Consider the following 19,535-nt stretch of genomic DNA (forward strand, 5'->3'; position numbering starts at 1 on the left):
ACATAAAATAGTAAACAAAACAGACTCAACTCCTACTTCGTGGGGATTAAGTCTAATGGGAGAAGTAGGCATTAAATAAATCACTGTACCATTACCGTTGATGGGTGCTATGTGAAGGGTGTGTGAGCCACCACATTTAAGCTGAGACCCGAAGGCTGTTAGACATAGTCACTCAAAGGAGGGGAGGAAGAATTTCAGGCAGAGGGAACACAGCCCGATCCCAATCCGTGGTCGTGTCTAGAACATTGCCTTGTTCCTGAGAATGTTGAGTGTGGCCATGCCTGGGCTTTTTTTTTTTTTTTTTTTTTTTAAATATACATTCATTTGCTTTATTTTTTAGATTCCACATGTAAGTGATAACATAGAGTATTTGTCTTTCTGTCTGTGGGCATTCTTAAATGACCCACTCCCACCAGGTCATGAGCTCCTGTAGAGCAGGGACTTCCAGTACAGGGCTCATGGTAGGCACTTAATAAATATGTATTTAGTAAATAAGAGGGGTTGGTCATAGACAGTCTTTGAGCCACTTTCTGTTAGACTATTTTTATATTAAAATACGACAGATTGCTCATGAAAAGGTCTGAAGTAACTTGATTTTTCAAAAGCTGCTTCCCCAGCGAGGCTGGCTGGTGGCCACCCTTGGAGAACGCTGTTTGTCAGGTCAGCACGTCCTCGCCCTGCCTCTCCTGCTGTTTTCCACGCTGTGTTCTTTACCCTGTTGGCTTAGCATGGAGTTAGAGAAGCTGGCCAATGGGACACGGAAGCTATGTCCAGGAGTGTGTTTTCTGGGCTTTTGCAGAGATGAAGCCTCCTCACAGCTGTTGAGCAAAGCAAAGCATCCGCTCTCTAGACAACTTGGGAAGTTCCGCTGCATAGGTGAGGTTTCCAGGTCACTGAAGGTTTGAATACTCAAACTTTTTAAGTCATTCCTAATTTAAGCATCCTCAGTTTTACATATATTAGGCATTTCCCTGTATTTTTAGAAGAATTCTTTCTTTCTTTATAACAGGCATGTATTTTAAACGGTATGTTACTGTCAGTGCTTCTTGAGGGTGTGTATGACTCTGCATCTCTCATGACTCTGAAGACATACAGATAGGAATTTTATAGTCTTCCTGCTTGCTACTTTGTAATTAGGAGATTGGTTGAAACTTGTAACTGCTGCCAGGGTGCTTGCCTTTTTCTGATCTCTTAGTACCAATAAACTGTAAAATTGGAAACCATACAACCAGGTTTTATTTACTTGTTCGTGTATTTAAACATTTGTTCCTTCATCAGATATGTGTTCCGCCAAGTATTGTGCTAAGCACTGAGGTTGCAAAGCTGAGCATGATGAGTTCCTTGCCCTCCAAGAACCAGAGGAGCAGAGTGTGGGGGGACTGTGGTGGAGAATTGGGCCAGCGGGAGCACCTACACCAGACTGAGCTGTTCTGAGTAAGAGGGAATGGCTGGGCCCCAGTAATGACCCTGAATTTCTAAACCCATGGAGTGTATAAACTTCACTGCATATATCTTGTGCCATCTGTTTTGCCTGCAGAGGCCATTTCCTGTGTCTGTCAAGTTCTAGATAGTGAGAGCCTGTCATGAGCTGAGCTTCAGGTAGATGAGGTCTTACCTGACATCAATGGTCCTATTTTTTTTTTTTTTTGGCCAATTTCTATCATTATTAGTGATGCTACTGAATAACTTGGTTAAGGTCCCAATCCTCAGGCTTCCCTGTTGTAAAGGCATATCTTTCACCCTTTATAAGCAACTTATAGGGCAGCACCTTGACACGTGTAAACATCCCGTCCTCCAAACACTTCTCAGTGTTTTAGAGTCAATTGATGAAACTTTCCTGAATCAGTTATGTGTATTGCAAAACCGTGATTTTTCTAGCATTATCTTTAGCATTTACTGGCTGTCAGTGTTCTGTGGAGATATTTGGATTCTCCCTCTCCCCTACCCTCATTATGGACTAGATTTTTATTTATTCAGTGCATTGTAATACATTACAGCCATCACTTTTTTTGGTATGCAAATGGTCCAAGTCTGGCCAGTTGGGAGCCCCTTTGGGCTGGCCCCTGACATTCATTAATCCTTGAGCACATCCTTGCTTTTTTACATGAGATGTCCCAGGCCCACCTTGTCCTTTCCCTGCCCCAGCCCTGGAATCAGCCATATCATATCTCAAGAAGCCCTTTTATTGCAGAATAACATTTAGAAACCAGGACTTGGGCACCAGGAGTGCCTGTTGCTACAGAGATATCATGGCTCCTAGACGCTTTTAATGGCTAAAACTAGGAAATACATTAAAAGAGGAAAAAATAGACATGTGCATTGATATTTCTCCTAAAGTGTTATTCTCTTATAAGGTCTGTGTTAGAAATTCAATTATGGTGATGCTCTGAGCTTATCAAAGAACCTTCCCTCTTTAAAAAAAAAAAAAAAACAAACTTAAAATCCCTTTGTATCTGTTCTCATCTCTCTGGAGGGAGAAGGGACAACCGCATTAATCTCATGTCACTTGAGAAAAACAACCAGTGCTCAGAAAGGTTAAGTAAGTTGCCCAGGATGATTCTGTCATTTTATCGAGTACACTCTTTCTAAGCGTATCTGTGCTACTTCTGTGCTGGCAAGAGATCACTGGCAGTGTCTCTTCTGTGTTTTAGTAAATTCCTTTTATATCACACTTTTGCTACATACCTAAAAAGCATTTCCAATGTTGCCAATATTCATAATTTATTCTGGGTCCTTTCAGGTGCGGCTAAATCAAGTCCAGCATCTAAACCAGGATCCACACCTTCTCGTCCCTCATCAGCCAAAAGGGCTTCGTCCAGCAGCTCAGCATCCAAATCTGATAAAGATTTAGAAACACAGGTCATACAGCTTAATGAACAGGTAACTTGGCATCCCCAGCTCTGTCTCTGGGAGCAGTGACAGGTGTCAGGGGGTGAGATGAGCAAACTCCTATGGGCTTGGGATAGGGGGAGGGAAGCCGCGGGGATCAGTGGCTTCAAGCAAGTAAGAATGAAAGGAACTATTGGGGCAGATAATCAGTGGCCCATTGTGAATAAAAGATGTTAAGTCACAAATCTCAAAGCTATACATTGAGACAGAGGGACAGATGACTCGGCTTTAGGTAAATGCAGGTATGCAGGCCAGCCTCCCCCTCCCGTACACCTCAGTGCCTGTTAGGAGCTCCAGGCTAGACCATGGCCACTTCTAGCCAGTTTAGATTGTGTTAAAGGCATCAGGGGTTAGTCTCCCTCCTTCCTTCCTTTCTTTCAGCAGCTATCTGTTAAGGCTGTTCGATGTGACAGACACTATACTTGATGCTAATAATATAATGGCAGCAAGATAGAGAGCTTCCCTTCCCTCATAGAACTTACAGATAGCAGCCACACACCATTGTCTATTACACAAGCAAAAGCCAAACGGCCGAACACTTCCCGCAAGAGTGAAAGTACACAGGAGCACTGAACCCAGGAATAGGGCATCAGAAAGGCCACAGTTAAATAGAACTTTCCTTTTTACCTAATATCCCTAGGATTGCAGTAAATCTAGGTCTACTGCCTTCGAAATTTTCAATATAAAAGCTTAGGTACGCTTTCTAACAATAGCTAATTTTGCCCAAGGGTATACATAGTTTAAAAGTAATAAAACAATTGGTAGCATAGGGCCCAGCGCAGAAACCACCCACCCTTGCCCTGAGTTAGGAGGAGAGTCTTTTTTTTTTTTTTCTGTACGCAGACCTCTCACTGTTGTGGCCTCTCCCGTTGTGGAGCACAGGCTCCAGATGCGCAGGCTCAGCGGCCATGGCTCACGGGCCTAGCTGCTTCGCGGCATGTGGGATCTTCCCGGACCAGGACACGAACCCATGTCCCCTGCGTCGGCAGGCGGACTCTCAACCACTGCGCCACCAGGGAAGCCCAGGAGGAGAGTCTTTTATCCTGGCCACTCCCACCCCTGGGAGAAGAGCCAATATCCCAGGTGCCCAGGCTGTTCCCAGCCACTCACTGGGCATGGGCAGATCCTGGTGATTAATCTGATTCTTGATGAGCCAGCAAGAGTCTGGAAACAGTTTTTGAGATAGTTGTATATTTGCAAACAAGAATCTAGTTAAAAAGCAAGCAGTTGCTTAACTAGGGTGTTTCTTTACAGTTCTGAACACTTTAATGAAAAAGGTAAAACCTTAAGTCATCCGGTGCATAGGACTTTGATTTAGAAACTGTGGAATGTTCTAATTACCTGCTGATCCTCAGTTTGAGCCCTTATACAATTTCCAGCAATGAGTTCTCCTAGAATGAAAGGCAGTTAGTACTGAGACTGAGCTCTAGAGCCCACGAGCCACAGCTGCTGAGCCCGTGTGCCGCAACTACTGAAGCGCGCGTGCCTAGAGCCCATGCTCTGCAACAAGAGAAGCCACCACAATGAGAAGCCCGCTCACCGCAATGAAGAGTAGCCCCCACTCACCGCAACTAGAGAAAGCCCGCAAGCAGCAACAAAGACCCAACGCAGCCAAAAATAAATAAATAAAATTTAAAAAGAAAAAGGCAGTTAGGACAGCCCTAATTAGCCTTGGGACACATGCCTGAGGCTCTAAGCAAAGTAGACCTGAAGAGAGTCGGGTGTGGGTCTGTAATACTTCAGATTTATAACCGTTTTCTCCGTAGGACTCAAATTCTTTTGATATCTTTATTATCAAATGTTTCTTCATCTACCCCTACCACACCCAGTTTCCCAAACCACCAACCCAAAGTAGAAACACAATGGAACCTCGAGATCCTGCCTGCCCCTCTCTCGCTTACGGCCTTCGCCAACCAGCCCCACTTCCTCTCCTTGGGGCTGGCTCTGGGCTCCCAGTAGCTCTCCAATCACACACAGAGCCCCAAGGGCCCCAGCCGTCTACGATGCTTCAGCTAAACTGTTGTCCCATCCAAAATGCCACTCTAGAGAAGACACGGAGAAGCACATTCCAGTGGCCTTCCTCCTCCTGGTTGTAATTCCTTCATTACTTCCAAAGGCCTCACTCCCGGGCTGTCCCCCCATGCATTCACATGGAGGACCGTGTCCCCGTACCTCCATCTGCCCCCCAGAGGGAAGGTCGGACACATCCTACATTGTAAGCCTTCATTCAGCAGCTGTTTACTGAGCGCCTCCTTCAGCTGTATTTCCAAGGCTATGTTAATGCTCCCTCCATTTTCTGTCCCCGAAGCCTACAGGGTGCTCCCCAAAACTGGTGGGGAGCCACACACAGTCATCACTGTGTTGGAATTGAGGACACGAAGACGAGGAAGGGCCAAGTAAAAATGCCCGGACCAAAGACTGAATTACAGTGGTAATAGACAAAGTGACCAGTGCCGTAAACGTTAAGAATTCTCATTCACTCGGCCTCATGCCTTGATTTGGGCAGTCTCCCATGACATGCTATGAAAGCCCCACTGTGTTAGAGAATTTCAATGATAGAAATGAACCAAAAGACACAGGGGAGGAAAAGACATGACTAAAATAATCAGGGGTTGTTTCTGGAGAGTAGGTGAGCAAACAGGTGGTGGGATGGGGTCCCTGCTTGTGCTCGGGGACCAGGGGGGCTGAAGAGTGGGGCCTGGTTAGCCCTCACAGACACTGTCCATGGCTCGGACTGGAAGGCTGGGCGGATCTACAGTGTGTGGACACCTGAGCGGTGGAGAATTGGGAGAAGAGAACTTCCCCTTGACTTTTCTCAAGGGTCCATCCCCAGCATCGCCTCCACTGCTTAGGCTCCTGCTCTGACATGTGCGGGAGCAAGGAGGCATCGGAGTGGGACTGTGAAAATGGCATCCCATTTGCCAACGGATCTTTCATCAAGTAGTTTAGGTCCTATTGGTTTTTACCAAGGAAAGTTTATAGCTGTGCATCTGTTAACCTCATGCATCTGGAATAGCAGCACAGGCCAACCTGGGCTGGGTGTTTCTACAAAGCCTCAGCTCTTGGTTCACTGTACAGACCACAGCACTTGAGAGGCTGACAAACCTGGTTTCCATGGGTCAGAGGCATCCAGAGACCCTTCTTGCCCGACACAGGGAAGGGGAGCTGGCAGACAGCAGACACCTAAACTACCACAGATCCGCTGGTGGCACCAGTGCAGGCTTGAGATGGGTCTGTGGTCGAGTCTGGGCGGGGTGGGGGGGGAGGTTCTAGAATAAACAGTTTTCTTTCTTCTGGAATTCAGCCAACTGGGTTGCCTTCCGTTTTTACAAATGTCCAAGCCATAGTATTATCAGAAATAAGAGTTAAAAGTTAGTGACTGAGGGAGTTCCCTGGCAGTCCAGTGGCTAAAGACTCCGTGCTTCTACTGCAGTGGGGCATAGGTTCAATCCCTTGTCAGGGAACTAAGATCCTGCAAGCCGCAAGGCGTGGCCAAAAAAAAAGAATAGTTAGCGACTGATCCTCCTTTGCTTTGTAACCAGCTACATGAGGGCATCAGTGAGGTTTAACTCTGAGGAAGAACCATATCCTTGAGTCTTACTGGATGGACACAAGTTTGCCAGGTGCACAAGGAGATGGACACTGCATGTGCTGAGTATCTGTTTGAATGAGTCAATAACTCCAGACAGATAAATAGCATGTACCAAGGCCCGGAGTTACTAGAAACAGAGAGATTTTCCACTCCAAATGTAATCTTTGGAAATCTGTGAAGGGTGGTTTTTCATATACTGAAAGAGAGATTTCTCCTGAGGAGAACCATGAGAGACCTAATTCACCTCCTAAAGAGATTCTCTGCATAAATATAAATGATCAAAGGGTTCAGAAAACTTGAGGGATTCTCCGAGAGCAGGAAGGGGGTGATGGTTTGGGCCTGTGTGGAGCTGTTCGGCCTGCAGCCTGGAATTTGAGACTAGATCTGTCTACACTGCCTGTGGTGTTTCTTCAGCCCAGGTGACGGCTCTGCCAGCCTCAACCCTTGCCCTCTTCCCTTCACCAGCGCCATCTCCGTAACCACTGTGAGAAGCTGCAAGACCCTTGAACCCGCATCAAGGGAGAAAAAAGGGAATGAGGGCTGTTCTGCTGAGGGACTGGAGCTTCCACATCTTCCTGCCTTTCATGTGATGAGCTCGAAGCCAGAACTAGAGGAATTAAGACAGATCCACTCAGCCCAGTTTTTAGTCTCGCCCAGTTTTCCTTGTGCAGCCACGCCCCAGTCCCTCAGTAGGAGCATTTGTCTAGTTTGGTTCAGGAACATGTATGAAGGGCTCCAAAGTCGAGGGCAGCTCTCAAGTGACGTGAAGAAAGGAGGTTCCGCAAAGCGCGTCTGAAGGGACCACAGTGCCAGCCCCTCCCTCCCCTCCCCTCCCTCCTCCCACTCTCGCCTCTCCCTTCCCTGTAGAGGATGAACGAGTTGGGGGAAAGATGTGCCCCAGCCCAGGTTAGTTACCAGGAGAGGAAGGCTGACTCGGAGCCTGGGTGGAACTGTCTCGGGCAGAAGGATCCCCAGGCCTCTGGGTATAAACAGTTGGTTGACAGGAATGACAAGTGTGCTGTTGAAGCTGGGCATTCGGGCCCAGGCTCAAGCTCCAGCAGCAGCCCCTTGGCTCTCCCTGGACCTGCACGTCGGTTATTTTTGCACATCTGTCTTTTCATGTTTCGCATCTTTATACACAGGCACAGTTGGTCATTTATTTCTTATGCTGTAGTTTGAGGGTTTTCTTTTCCACCTTCCCTCCCTCACAGGTACATTCGTTAAAACTTGCCCTTGAAGGCGTGGAAAAGGAGAGGGATTTCTACTTCGGAAAGTTGAGAGAGATTGAGCTCCTTTGCCAGGAACACGGGCAGGAAAACGATGACCTCGTGCAGCGACTCATGGAAGTCCTCTACGCTTCGGAAGAACACGTGAGTGTGAGCAGAGCCCTGAGGCTTGTGTCCCAGAGTGATGCTCTTGGTCAGAGTGCAGTGGTGCCGAGCCTTCAGATACTGCCCTGGGACCTTAGTGAGGCTTGCAGCTCAGCCAGTGCATATGATGTTCCCAGAGGAATAAACACGATCGTCGTGATCCATTGACCCATGCTTATGGGACCTGCATTCATCAATCTGGGAAGAGATGTGTGGATGGTTGCCAGTTGTTGGGGGCAGGGGACCGGGGGACTTCGACTGAGAAAAATAGTCTTACACAGCCAAATCTCAAGTGGTTTTCAGCTCTCTGAGCAAATGAGCAGTAAGAATGTGTGCAAAGATTCTTCACACAGATCAGAATGTGGTTAAAGGAAAAATTAATCTAGATGCTTTTCCCATCCCCAGAAGTCCCACAACTGTTTTTTCCTTCATAGCTGGTTGTCTTGGTTACACTTTGCCAGTACAGAGCAGCATTGTGTGACAGCCCTTTGTGGAAAAATACTTCTGGAAGGCCTCCTCTGTGGAGGCCCCGCCCACCAGGGTTGCTCCCCACGAGTGGATGTGCCGAGGGGGAACCCAGGATGTGGCTCCGTCCGCGCGTGGAAAGCCGATATGAGCAGCGGAGGAACATGAGTCTCAGGAAGCGAGGAGGGGAAGGGGCAGGATAAACGGCAGGGCCCAAGGCAGGTCACCCCAAGTCCGCCCAGACAGGCAGGGAGAAGCCCTGGCAGCCGCAGTGGGAGCCCCGTGGGGCTTCACTTTCATGAGGGCGGCGCGGTGAAAGGCAGGAGAGCACGGGCCAGGGTTGCAGGCGTCCTGCTGCCAGGTTGGGGCTGAGGAAGTGTTTGGGTAGGTGTGATTAGGAGGCCTGCAGGTGCCCTGAGGGCTCTGTGGTCGAGTTGCACGTGTGTTGGTATTTCCATAGAACACAGGAAGCCACGAGCAAGTTTACTTTTATCTTATTTCAGCCGAATACCAGGCAGTTGTTTACTCCGTGTAAGATTAAAATCCTAGCTCTGAAATTTTCCTAAACTGTAAGAAACTGTCTGGAGTTTGGGGACTCCCCAGCACTTTTTTTGTCTCCCCCAGATATGTATATATTCTTAAACCTCTTTCTCGGTTTAGCTCAGACTATAGATCTTGAAGCCCTGGTAATCCGCCTGCCCAGGTCCCAGAGATAGCGACGGCTTTACAAAATATTCTCACTATTTTCAGATCTGACGGAAGAAACCACAGGTTGGTTTGTAGTGTGTGTATCTGCGCCACCCAAAGTGGCATTTTTATGACGTTCTGTATGTAGAGAGTGCTTTGGCATGTGTCAAGCGCTAGACGAATTATGGTTATTCCCTTCACAAGCTTGTTTGAGGCTGAATTCGATGAGGTCTGGGCAGCAGCACCGTGAGCCCGAGTGAACCGTGCTGCTGCCCATCCGGGACGGTGCCCGCTCGCGGGAGCGAGGCGGCTTGCAGGATGGAATCTCCCTGCTGATGCTAACCTCGAGCCAGATCTTGTCCCAAAGGAGGAGTCGTTGTGAGGTAGCGCCGTTAGGTGAACTCCAAATTAAGGGTTGGCAGGGCCACTGAATTCCTAGCTAATGGCAGGTGGGGCTGGCCTTCGGCAAGAGCTCTTGCCTCCTGAGAGTTCAGGAGTGTCTTCCTGGGTGACTACACTCAGTTTCTGTTAGACCATTTATATCCCCAACACCCCCAGCACACACACCAGCACCAGCTTACCGCGGCCTGGATTCAGAGAGCCATTCTTGCAGTGTATGGGCAGTTAACGCTCACGCCCCTCAAAGAAGTAATACTTCAGAGTATCATCACTCATTAAGACTAATGGGTTTAGCAGGTCCTTTCCTCAAACTCTTGGGATGGGAGATGAGGGGGAAGGCCGAGGGCTTTACATGTATCAGCTCCTTTAATTGTCTGGAGAATCCTATTAGGTAGATATGTGTGTTAGCCCATTTATAGATGAGAGAAACTAAGGCAGCCGAGAGGTTAAATAACGCTCCGGAGTGAATACGCAGCGTAATTTGCATTTGAACTCGAGTCCTGAGTTCGTGCCCTCCCTTCTCCAAGCCTGAGCCACCTTTTAAATGGGGAACATGATAGTAGTAATAGCTAACCTTGAGCATTTAGCATGTGCTAGATATTACGTTTATGTTCTATATATATATTTCTCACCACATCCTTACGTGGTGTACTATTACTTATCTCTGCTTTACAGATAAAAATTACTTGCTCAATGACCCATCTTTATTTATTTATTTATTTTTTGCGGTACGCGGGCCTCTCACTCTTGTGGTCTCTCCCATTGCGGAGCACAGGCTCCGGACGCGCAGGCTCAGCGGCCATGGCTCACGGGCCCAGCCGCTCCGCGGCATGTGGGATCCTCCCGGACCGGGGCACGAACCCGTGTCCCCTGCATCAGCAGGCGGACTCTTAACCACTGCGCCACCAGGGAAGCCCAATGACCCATCTTTAATAAGCTCCGTCACTACCCAGGTTTCTCTAACTCAGAGCCCAGAATCTTAAGGACTATGTTCCCTGCCTCTCAGTATATTGGGTGCCATGGGGAAGGGAAAAAGTAAAGGCGGTACCTCTTGGGGGAAACTGCAGGACAGACTTTGTCTAATTGACAGTACTGAGTTGCATGTGTTCTGTATGTGAAGAAGGGAGTAGTCAAATTCCTACCTGGATTTTCTCCCAATAATTCCCTTCATCTTGTTTTGTTGTTTGACACCTTCAGAAGTATCGTCTTGGCCTCTTTCTCTGGGCAGTCTGTTTAATTCAGCATCCGCCAAGAACCTCCATTTTTTCATCCGCCAAGAACCTCCATTTTTTCATCCGCCAAGAACCTCCATTTTTTTCTGGCGGGTAGTGTCACTAAACCCACCTTTGTTGTTCTGACTGGCACTGTGATGATGTCATCAAATAGAGAGAAACGTGGCAGGGAGGAGAGAGAGACAGTGGCATCACTGTTGAGTGTAAGCTAAGGAGTATCCAAAGTCCAGGAAGAGATTTAGAGGCAGTAACCAGGCTACTGGAATCTGGAAGGGAAAACAGACTTAACACAAACGTAACACGTGTGGGTTACCAGTGCAAAGTCTTCAAATGCAGCTGCTGCCTTAATTCTTCTCATTCCAGGATAACTTCTAATGCAACTCTGTCTGGACAGCTCCAAAAGAAACACATCAGGCTATGCTGAGTTTTCTATGGAGAATAAGCTGGAATATGCCAAGCATCCTTGTTTAGAATGTGACAAGACCCATTTTTTTAAACTTCGGTTTCTATATAGAGAGAAGGCGAAGGCTGTCTGCCACGTGCCTGGACACTGCACGGTATTTTCCATGCTGCACACGCACACACATGACACTTCTTACAGAGGCGGATGGCGAGACGCTCAGGAGCGGCTGGCCTGCTCTGCTCTCTGCTTCCCTTCCTGGAGGTTCATGGAACCGTCCTAGACACCTTAGAGCCGCAAGCATTTGCCTCCCTCCCTAAGCGTAGTGAGTCCTGATTCTGTGGTAGCCTCCCAGCTTATCCAGCTTCTACCATTGAGGCAGTGAGCCTTTAAAAAGCTTCCACGCTTGCCTAGGAAAGGCATCACTTGGGAAAAAATGTGCTCAGAGGTTGCTGGGCCACTGCACCCACCCGCAAGCTCTCGGAGCCTCCTTTTTCCCTCGCTGTGCTTCACCCTGACACTGTGTCCTGTTTTCAGGCCATTCACACACTTCAGTGCTAGGTGGACGTGCAGCCACGGGGGGCATGATGTCTGGGAAAAAATGCCGGTACTTAATGCATGATGCCGCCGGTCGGACTTCTGTGCACATCTGAGAGGCAGAGATTTCTGGTTGGTTGCCTCCCTCCTGGAGATGAGAGGGGCGCTGAGGAATGAGAGGCTGCAGTGAGTGCCTGCTCTTCAGTTCACCACAGGTGGACCCGATATTGACACTTCAGGTGGAGGCATTTGCTGGAGAGGCCTCCTCCTTCAGTCTTTATTTAGTGATATCTGGTCTTTGATTCTCTTGATCAAGCAATCCTAGGATAACATGTTTGGAAGATGTAGAAATCCAGATGAGAGTTTTGAGTGTGGAAGTAAACAGAGGCAGTTCAGTTTGCAGTCACAGAAACCTAATGGAAGTTTCCAGAGCAGATGGCCAGCTGGCCGTCCAGTGCCTCTCATTATGATTCTCATTATCTTCACTACTTAACTAGGGGCCACAGGTGTCTGGGCTTAATGTCGTTGGTTAGCTGCTGCCCTGTGGATCTGTAGGCTGAGGGTCACCTGCTAATACAGAGACACTTGTTTCCTGAGGTCCTGTCACGGAAGCCACTGTCAAATGACCTAAAGATACTCCCCCCTTCAGCCCACATCTTTTGAATTCAGCCTGCGTTTCTGTCGCTGGACGCAGCATTGGGTTTATAGAAAACAGACACAGCCCCTGCCTTAGAAGAGCTCACAGTCCCCTTGAGACAGACAGGGGCACCACTAACTGGAATTTGTCAGGTTGTGATAAACGCAGTAATAGACACATAAATAAACTCGTGTGGGGAGCACATAAAGACAGCCTGGAGGGACAGGCAAGGACTTCACAGAGAAGATGACATTTGTGTTGGCCGTGGAAAGATGGTTAGGAATGTCAGCAGTTACAGAGGTAAGACGGGGGAGTATTTTTCCAGCAGAGGAAATGGCAGGAACAAAGCGGAGAGGAAAGAACAGCCGGACTCGCTGGTGTGAGTGGCGGCGGATGAGCCTGTTGCGCGCTGCCTCCTACATCTGGGAAGGTGGGAGCCATGCCCCCTCCCCACTCCCTGCAGCCCAGCTTCTTGACGGCCCTCCCCCTCCTCCCCTCCTTTGCCCCCGCTCTCCTCCCACAGTAGCCGAGAGCATTCTTCAGTACTGTCCTGCTTGCTTCTCCTTCTAATGATTATTATAAGAATAAGGAACGCCAGAGCGTCACTCACAGCTGTGGGTGGATTTATATGCAAATATTAGACTTAATTAAGTAGGTGGCGCCCCAGTGCTTTAGTCACATGTTTGGCCGAGGTTTCGCCTGGCCTCCTCCTCACCTGTGCGTTTAAGTTCTTCTTCAGTCTTGCGTGGGGCATAAGAGAAAGATCATTTTGGTGTGTGAGTGCCTCCACGCGTGGGTGGGGAGCTCCCAGTGGTGATGTGCTACAGCTGCCTCAGAGTTACTGGTGCGTCCTGCCAGACTTTCAGAGCACCTTAATTTGAACCCCCAGCATTAGCAATCCATTGGTAACCCAGGACGTTTGTTCTTTATAGCCACGGTACCCAATAAGAGTGCTCTGGGGTCCGCAGTTCCTGCAGATGAGATGCATGACCTCACAGCGGTGCACCGTGAATGAGGGAGCTGCCCTTGGCCGGCTGGAGACAAGGGCACCACACCCACCCCCTGGCTCATCAAGTATGGAAAGGAGGCCCGAGGGGGAGCCTTATCTAGGGCGTTTCTAGTCCCGCAGCTGGTTTGACAGGCCCACAGTTACTTGAATCCAAATCTTCTGACTTTCAGTCCTGAATTAAATCCATTATCCCACAGTTAACTCACAGTCCATGATGTGAGCAAATAAGATTTTCTGTAAAATGTCAAACAGATCCTCATTTCTGACGATCTTCCCATCAGCAGCCTAACACTCACAGAAACGATTATGTAAGAAAAGTGCACTTCAGACCAGCTGAAGTCTGGGCAATATGATATGGAAGGCACCACACTGGCATTGAAAGGTTAGGATGACGAATACAACATCTCTACCCCTTAAGGGACTCAGAGGCTCAGAGCCTGGCTGAAGAGGCAGCCGTGGAGCCAGCCAGTGGGGACACACGAGCACACGCCCATACACACACAGGGCTGCAGTGTGCAACCTGATGGAAGCATGAATCAAGGATGTAAAGCTCAGAGGAGTGATCCGTTCTGGGGTGAAGGCAGTGAGAAAGGCGTGGGGAGGAGCGTGCGGCAGAGCAGACACCCGGAGCTCCTGGTCCACCATCCTGGTCAATTCCCATGAGCGTGACTTTCCTTCTTTGCCCCTGGACTAGAGGGAGGCTGGTGGCTCTTCCTCGCTTGTTCTATCCCAGCAAGAGGTGCTCTCCTGCTCCCAGGAGGGCACCTCTGTCCCTGAGGCACTGAGCCGAGAGGACCACCCTCACGTGTGCTGAGCGGTGGGCAAAGAGGCTTGTGGGGGACGCTGCAGGGCCGGCCCGGGGACGAGCTGGCAGAGCCTGGAGCAAAGGGGGGCTTGGGAGGCTCTGAGGTCAAAGGACATCGTGGTTAAGGAATTAAGGAGCGAGGTGTCCCGAAGGACAGCAGGATGTGGGCAGAGAGAGTAGGATTTGGGCCTTCACATTTCAGAGGTGGAGCAGTTTTAGGTATGACGACAGGGTGTGGTCATGGGGTGAGCTAATATTTATTAAATTAAATAATGTGCTTCTTGAAGACACCAAGCCAGTAAGGGACGGTGCTAGATTTGAGCCCAAGTCTTCAATACGATGCCATTTTCTACTCTTGTCATAGAAAAGACTATTTTTTAAAAAATTATTTTTACTTCTAGAACATATTCCAATGAGTTACCAAGAAAAAAGAATCACAGCTCACACTTATATTATGTGCCAAACACTGTTCTAGGCACTTCACCTATTTTAACTCAGAGTTCTCTGTTGAATTCAGTGACTCCGTTGATTCTTTGATCAATGACACTCATTGAAAACCCTGTTAAATGGGTACTTTTGTCCTGTCTCCCACTTGCACAGATGAGAAAACCGAGGCACATAACAGTTAAGTCACCCAGCTTGTAAATAATGGATCTGGGAGATGAACTCCAGTTCCATGCTTATAACCTTGACATTATGCTGCTTCTCAGAAGACAAGTGGCACGTGACCTTGGCTGGTAGTCTGGGTCATCTGTTCTTGCACCCCCTCTGATGTCTTCTTCCTGACACACATTCATCGAGTTGTACAGTAAGCAAGGTCTGGCACAGATGGATGAGGCCCTATGCCGACGTCAGTATCCTCAGGATCCAGTGGATGAGGCCACAAGGTTCAAGACAAACAAGATTACAAGCTTTTAAGGCCAAGGAAGAAGCAAAATGCAGGAGGAGGGAGAGAATCCTGGCTCAGGGATCGGGGGAAATGATGCTGCTGTATTTGAGTTGGATCTTGACGGGTGTGTCCTTGACTAAAGGGAATACGGGCCAGACAGGAAGGAAGTGTGCAAAGTGCAAGCGAACACAAGCACGTCTGTACGTCCCAGCGTACGCTCCCGACTGCATCGCAAAAGCATTGTGCATTCTGGAGGGAGCAGTCGGCCCTATTGATTAGCTACGCTCCCTCTGCTTGGGTAGTAAAGAGCTAATTATCCTTTGCAAGATTAAAAAAAAAAAAAGAATTGGCAGATATAGCTGACCAGGGTTTATGTTCCCTGGAGTTTTGTGTTCGTGATGTGCTTCCCCGGGTTATACACAAGTGAGTAAATAGGTCATTTGAAGCCAAGTAGAGGAACACCTCAACCATCAGAAAGTAAGCAAAAAAAGTCCTCACATACCCAAAATAGATGTCCCGAAGTCCCTGAGCACAAGCTCCCAAGCTCCCCTGTTGGAGACGCCGTCTGGCTGGGGGCAACCCAGAACCATAGTTATTGTCCTTTCCTTACCTACCCACTCTAACGGGCTGCTTCTCTGCATCAGATGAGTAACAGACTATAACAAGGAGTCTGCTTAGCAGACATGCTACCAGGTGAGGAGGAGGACAGCAGGGCAGGAAACAGGAAGCCATCGGACACACTGCAGGGGCCTGGGGCCCTGTGCTGTGTCACAGCAGGCTCACTCGTGGTTATCGTGACGCTTTTGAGTCCTTGCATCTGGTTTACTGTCGTACAGCGGGTGGGAAAGGATGTCGTATGTTCTGTGATGACGTCCTTCCAAAATGGTCAGAAGGAAAACGTGGTGCCTAAAGCCTGCTGGCCGCGCTCCAGAATGGGCCGTTCCTTGATGGGGCGGGAAGGTGAAGGCATCCCTGCGCGTGCCTGGGCTCCTGGGCGCGGGAAGGCACTTGCGTGGCAAAAGCCGTGGCGATGCCGTGCTGTGCAGCGATGGTGGGGCTGGGGACGCTGCAGGGCTGCCGGCAGTGAACCGCTTCAGCTGAAACCTCTCCCCCTGCCCCACAGGAGGGCCACCCGGAGGAGCCGGAAGCAGAGGAACAAGTCCACGAACAGCAGGCCCAGCAGCAGGAAGAGTACTGAACCGTCTCGGCAGCTCTCCACACTTCCGTTCTGGTGGGAACTTTTCTTCTGGAGAATTGGAACACCTGTGGCCTCAAGCTCATCAGAAACCAGTTGTTCCCAGCCTGCTGTTCCATCACTGCGCCGGCACCCATGCCAGCCACCGCGCTCGGTTCCCATTTCCTTCGCCAAGACACACTAGCTGTGGCCGTGGGCAGCCTCCCCGAGACATCACGGGGTCACGTACCTTCAACTTCACCACCTGGCTGCTTGAGATTGGGTCTGCTCTTTGCATTTCTTTCCAGAACAACTGTCCCCACCCCCACCCCACCCCCTTTTTATCCTGGTGTGAAACAATGGTAATTTGATATATGGTATTTATATTGGCATTTCTCAACCCAGTGTCAGTCACTAGATGTCACACACATTTGTGGTGCTTTGATGTTTGCAAGTCTAACCTCTGAACATAAATTTGGTCAGATAATAAATTGGAACAAAGGGAAAGAGATACTTGATATGAAAGCCATATGACAGTGACTTATTTCACAGGGAAAAACACCAAGTCAGTTTCTCCCTCTACTCACAAACAAAAGGGAAAAAAAAAAAAAAAAGGAATCAAAACTAGGACGTCAGGGCCCAGCAGTGTTCAGACATTGGCATGTTAGACAACCACACAGTATGTTGTTAGTTTTGAAAGACATTCACTCAAGGAAAACACCATCTCGACTTGGCCCTCTAACTGCTTGCCCTTTCCCTCGCCTCCCCCCACCCAGATTCTCATGCTCTTTTCTTTCTCAGGGTCCTCTTTGGTGGGGAGCCACTCTCCTCAAAAGCTGTCATCAGTTGTCTGCAGTCAGAGGGGGTCTGCATGGGCACAGGTCCTCCTGCCTCCTCCTGTGGGTTTCAGCCCAAATCCTCTCATCCACACTAGGGGATTCCTACTAAAGAATGACTTCAGGGTGTGCAGCCCCGGGCGGCAGGGTCCCGCATCATGCTGCACACTGGCTGGAAGGCTGGGAGTGAAGACCTTATGAATAGGAGCGTAAGCCCAAGGGAGAATCCTGGTTCTGAAGTCTGCTGTTGACACTGGAATGACAGCACAGGAAAATCTGACTCCCAATGCTTTGTGGAATAAAGAATTCCCCCTCTTCAATACTATGGCCCTCCTTGTCATTGACCTTCGCTAAATCGTGGCAGTTCATAAACAGAGGAAACATTAATGAATTAAAAGCATTCCTTATTTTTTTTAACTAATATTTGCACATTTTCTTAGTATCTTTCCAAATCTTTGCCTCTTCCCCACCCCGCCCTTTGACAGATGGTTTCCCTTCCTGGATCATTCATTTCACTTGGTTTCTGACTTTAGATTTTCTTTCACTTGATATTTGACTTAGCAGGTGCAACAAAAACAGCAAACAAGTGTGCCCACCCCACTTTCCTCTTAATTGAAAAGCTTAAAATAAATTTCTGAATTATGTATCATAAAGCTTTGACATTTCTTTATTAACTGATGAAATACTAATTCTAAATTCTAGCACTGAAGCTTTCCACCAAAAGAAGTCTTCTCAAAATAAATCTTCTGTGGCAGAGTGGTATTTACTGAGTAACCTGTGAAAAAGATTGCTTGTATTTTTGAGGTTATTACAGGACACTGTGCAGAACTGGACAGATGTTTCATGGGGTTTGGTTTCCCTTTCTTCTCTCTCCTGCTTGCTCTGCGCTACAGCGGCAGCTCGTTTCTCTCAGGCTGGAATACGGCCTGGCTCTCGGCGGTGACATCCTCCCACACCTGGTCACAGGGAGTGGTCGTGCTATACGAAGCATCGTGCTTAACAGTGTGTCGTCCCCACCCCCTCACTCCCCCTCCCCCCCCGCCCCCCCGCCCCCCCCCGCCCCGCCAAGCCTGTTGCACTCACTGAGTTTCCTTCTTTCTAAACAGCTCTTGTAAAGAGGCACAATAAATAATTCCATGCAGGTGATCCTTCAGTGGTTCCTGGGCGGTTCTTTGCTTGCCTTGGACATGTCAGTAACACCCAGTGCCAGGTGGATCAGGAACCACACTCCCATCGTGTGGGTGCACATGATTACTGGGTAACGTGCATAAGCCTCACCAGTGACACTCAGCCACTCTGTTCCTCCCCAAATCCCCACCTTTCTCAGCTACAAACATACTGGCCATATATCTGGCAAAGACAACTTTCGCCAGTCATCCTACTTCCTTCTCCTTCCCGGAGTCTTGGGGCAGACTATTCATTTATTTAGAGAGGAGCTATATACTTCTCTTTCTGTCAACATCTGAAACGTCTTCCATTGCCCCGCATCGCATGGGACATCACTGATGCTTTGGGGAATCTTTGACAGCTAAGTATCCCGGTCCTCTTCGGCTGCACCCCAGCTTCTGTGCAGACCACCTCTCATTTCCCAGGACTGCTCCTTTCTCCCTGATGGCTTTACCCCATCATTCTCTCACCTCGGCAGCCAGTGCGTGCTTTCCTCTGTGGACCCCCTCACGTGTCATCATGCTGGGCCGAGAAGCATTCCCTGGTGTGTGCTCTGCTCCTCCCTCTCAGAAGCCAGACTTCGGTCTTGGAGTCCCCTTCACACCCGCCGCAGCTGGTTATAGGACTTCCACTGCTCATATCAGGTAGGAAGTGATTGAAGCAGGGGGTAAAGAGAAAAGAGCAGAAAAGCAGAAAAAGAAAAGACAAAGACACACCCTGTTGACCCGAGAGAAGTAAACTCCAGAAGGGAACCAGGAACTCCTCCCTTCCCTGGTGAGTATTTCCATTATTCCGTTAAGGTTTAATATGCATTCAAATTACTTTTACTAAATAGTACATCATAAAGCTTTTGTTATATATTAAATGTAAACTGAAAGGAATGTAAACATATGTATTGTTAATTATAAATATAGATAAGTAATGACATAATAGATGAAAAAGTCTTATTCAGATGTATCACATTCATTTTACGTTACCCACCTACTCTCGCATGGTAGAATAGTTTTTTGTCTCTGAATATGTGAATAACTTGACTTGCATTTATCTTTTTACATATTTAATAAAAAAAAAAAGGTATATGTTACGATCGACCTGGATCCATAGAGTCTTCAATTTTTATGCTAAAGGTTTCCTTTCGAGTGAGCACAGTTACACGAATTGGCTGTTTATGTAAATTCACACAGAGCCCACATTTTATTATGATTTACATGGTGGGGGGCCTTGTTTTTATTGACGGCAAATGTTTTAACAGGAATTACAGGTTAGTATTTGATATCCAATGTAGCAGCTGTACTACCTTTCTAAAACTCTGCCAAAAATATTTTCCTACCAAAAAGAAAGATACACCATTCATTCCCTTGGGAAACATTCCACTTGCAAAGCAAACAAAGGCCTCGCTCCTGCAGGTTCACCTGCTCCATCTGGACAACACAAAGGCTGGGCAAAA

The 19,535-nt window shown here is 48.3% G+C and overlaps 1 protein-coding gene across 6 annotated transcripts in view; it reads left to right on the forward strand.

The window, feature by feature from the left end:
* MAPRE2 (microtubule associated protein RP/EB family member 2) overlaps window positions 1-19,179 on the forward strand; it is a 163,162-nt gene extending 143,983 nt beyond the window's left edge. For all 6 annotated transcript variants that reach the window (XM_089895065.1, XM_089895066.1, XM_022586973.3 and 3 more), the window contains 3 exons: window positions 2,741-2,880; window positions 7,693-7,851; window positions 16,035-19,179. In XM_089895065.1, the coding sequence (XP_089751191.1) occupies window positions 2,741-2,880; window positions 7,693-7,851; window positions 16,035-16,109 (374 nt within the window). In that variant the 3' untranslated portion in view covers window positions 16,110-19,179. The remainder of the gene's footprint in view (window positions 1-2,740; window positions 2,881-7,692; window positions 7,852-16,034) is intronic.
* The last annotated feature ends 356 nt before the right edge of the window (window positions 19,180-19,535 follow it).

Source organism: Delphinapterus leucas, chromosome 14 (assembly GCF_059928025.1).
Source record: "Delphinapterus leucas isolate spDelLeu-1000000601 "Yukka" chromosome 14, BTC_Dleu_Yukka2, whole genome shotgun sequence".
Taxonomy (NCBI): Eukaryota; Metazoa; Chordata; class Mammalia; order Artiodactyla; family Monodontidae; genus Delphinapterus; species Delphinapterus leucas.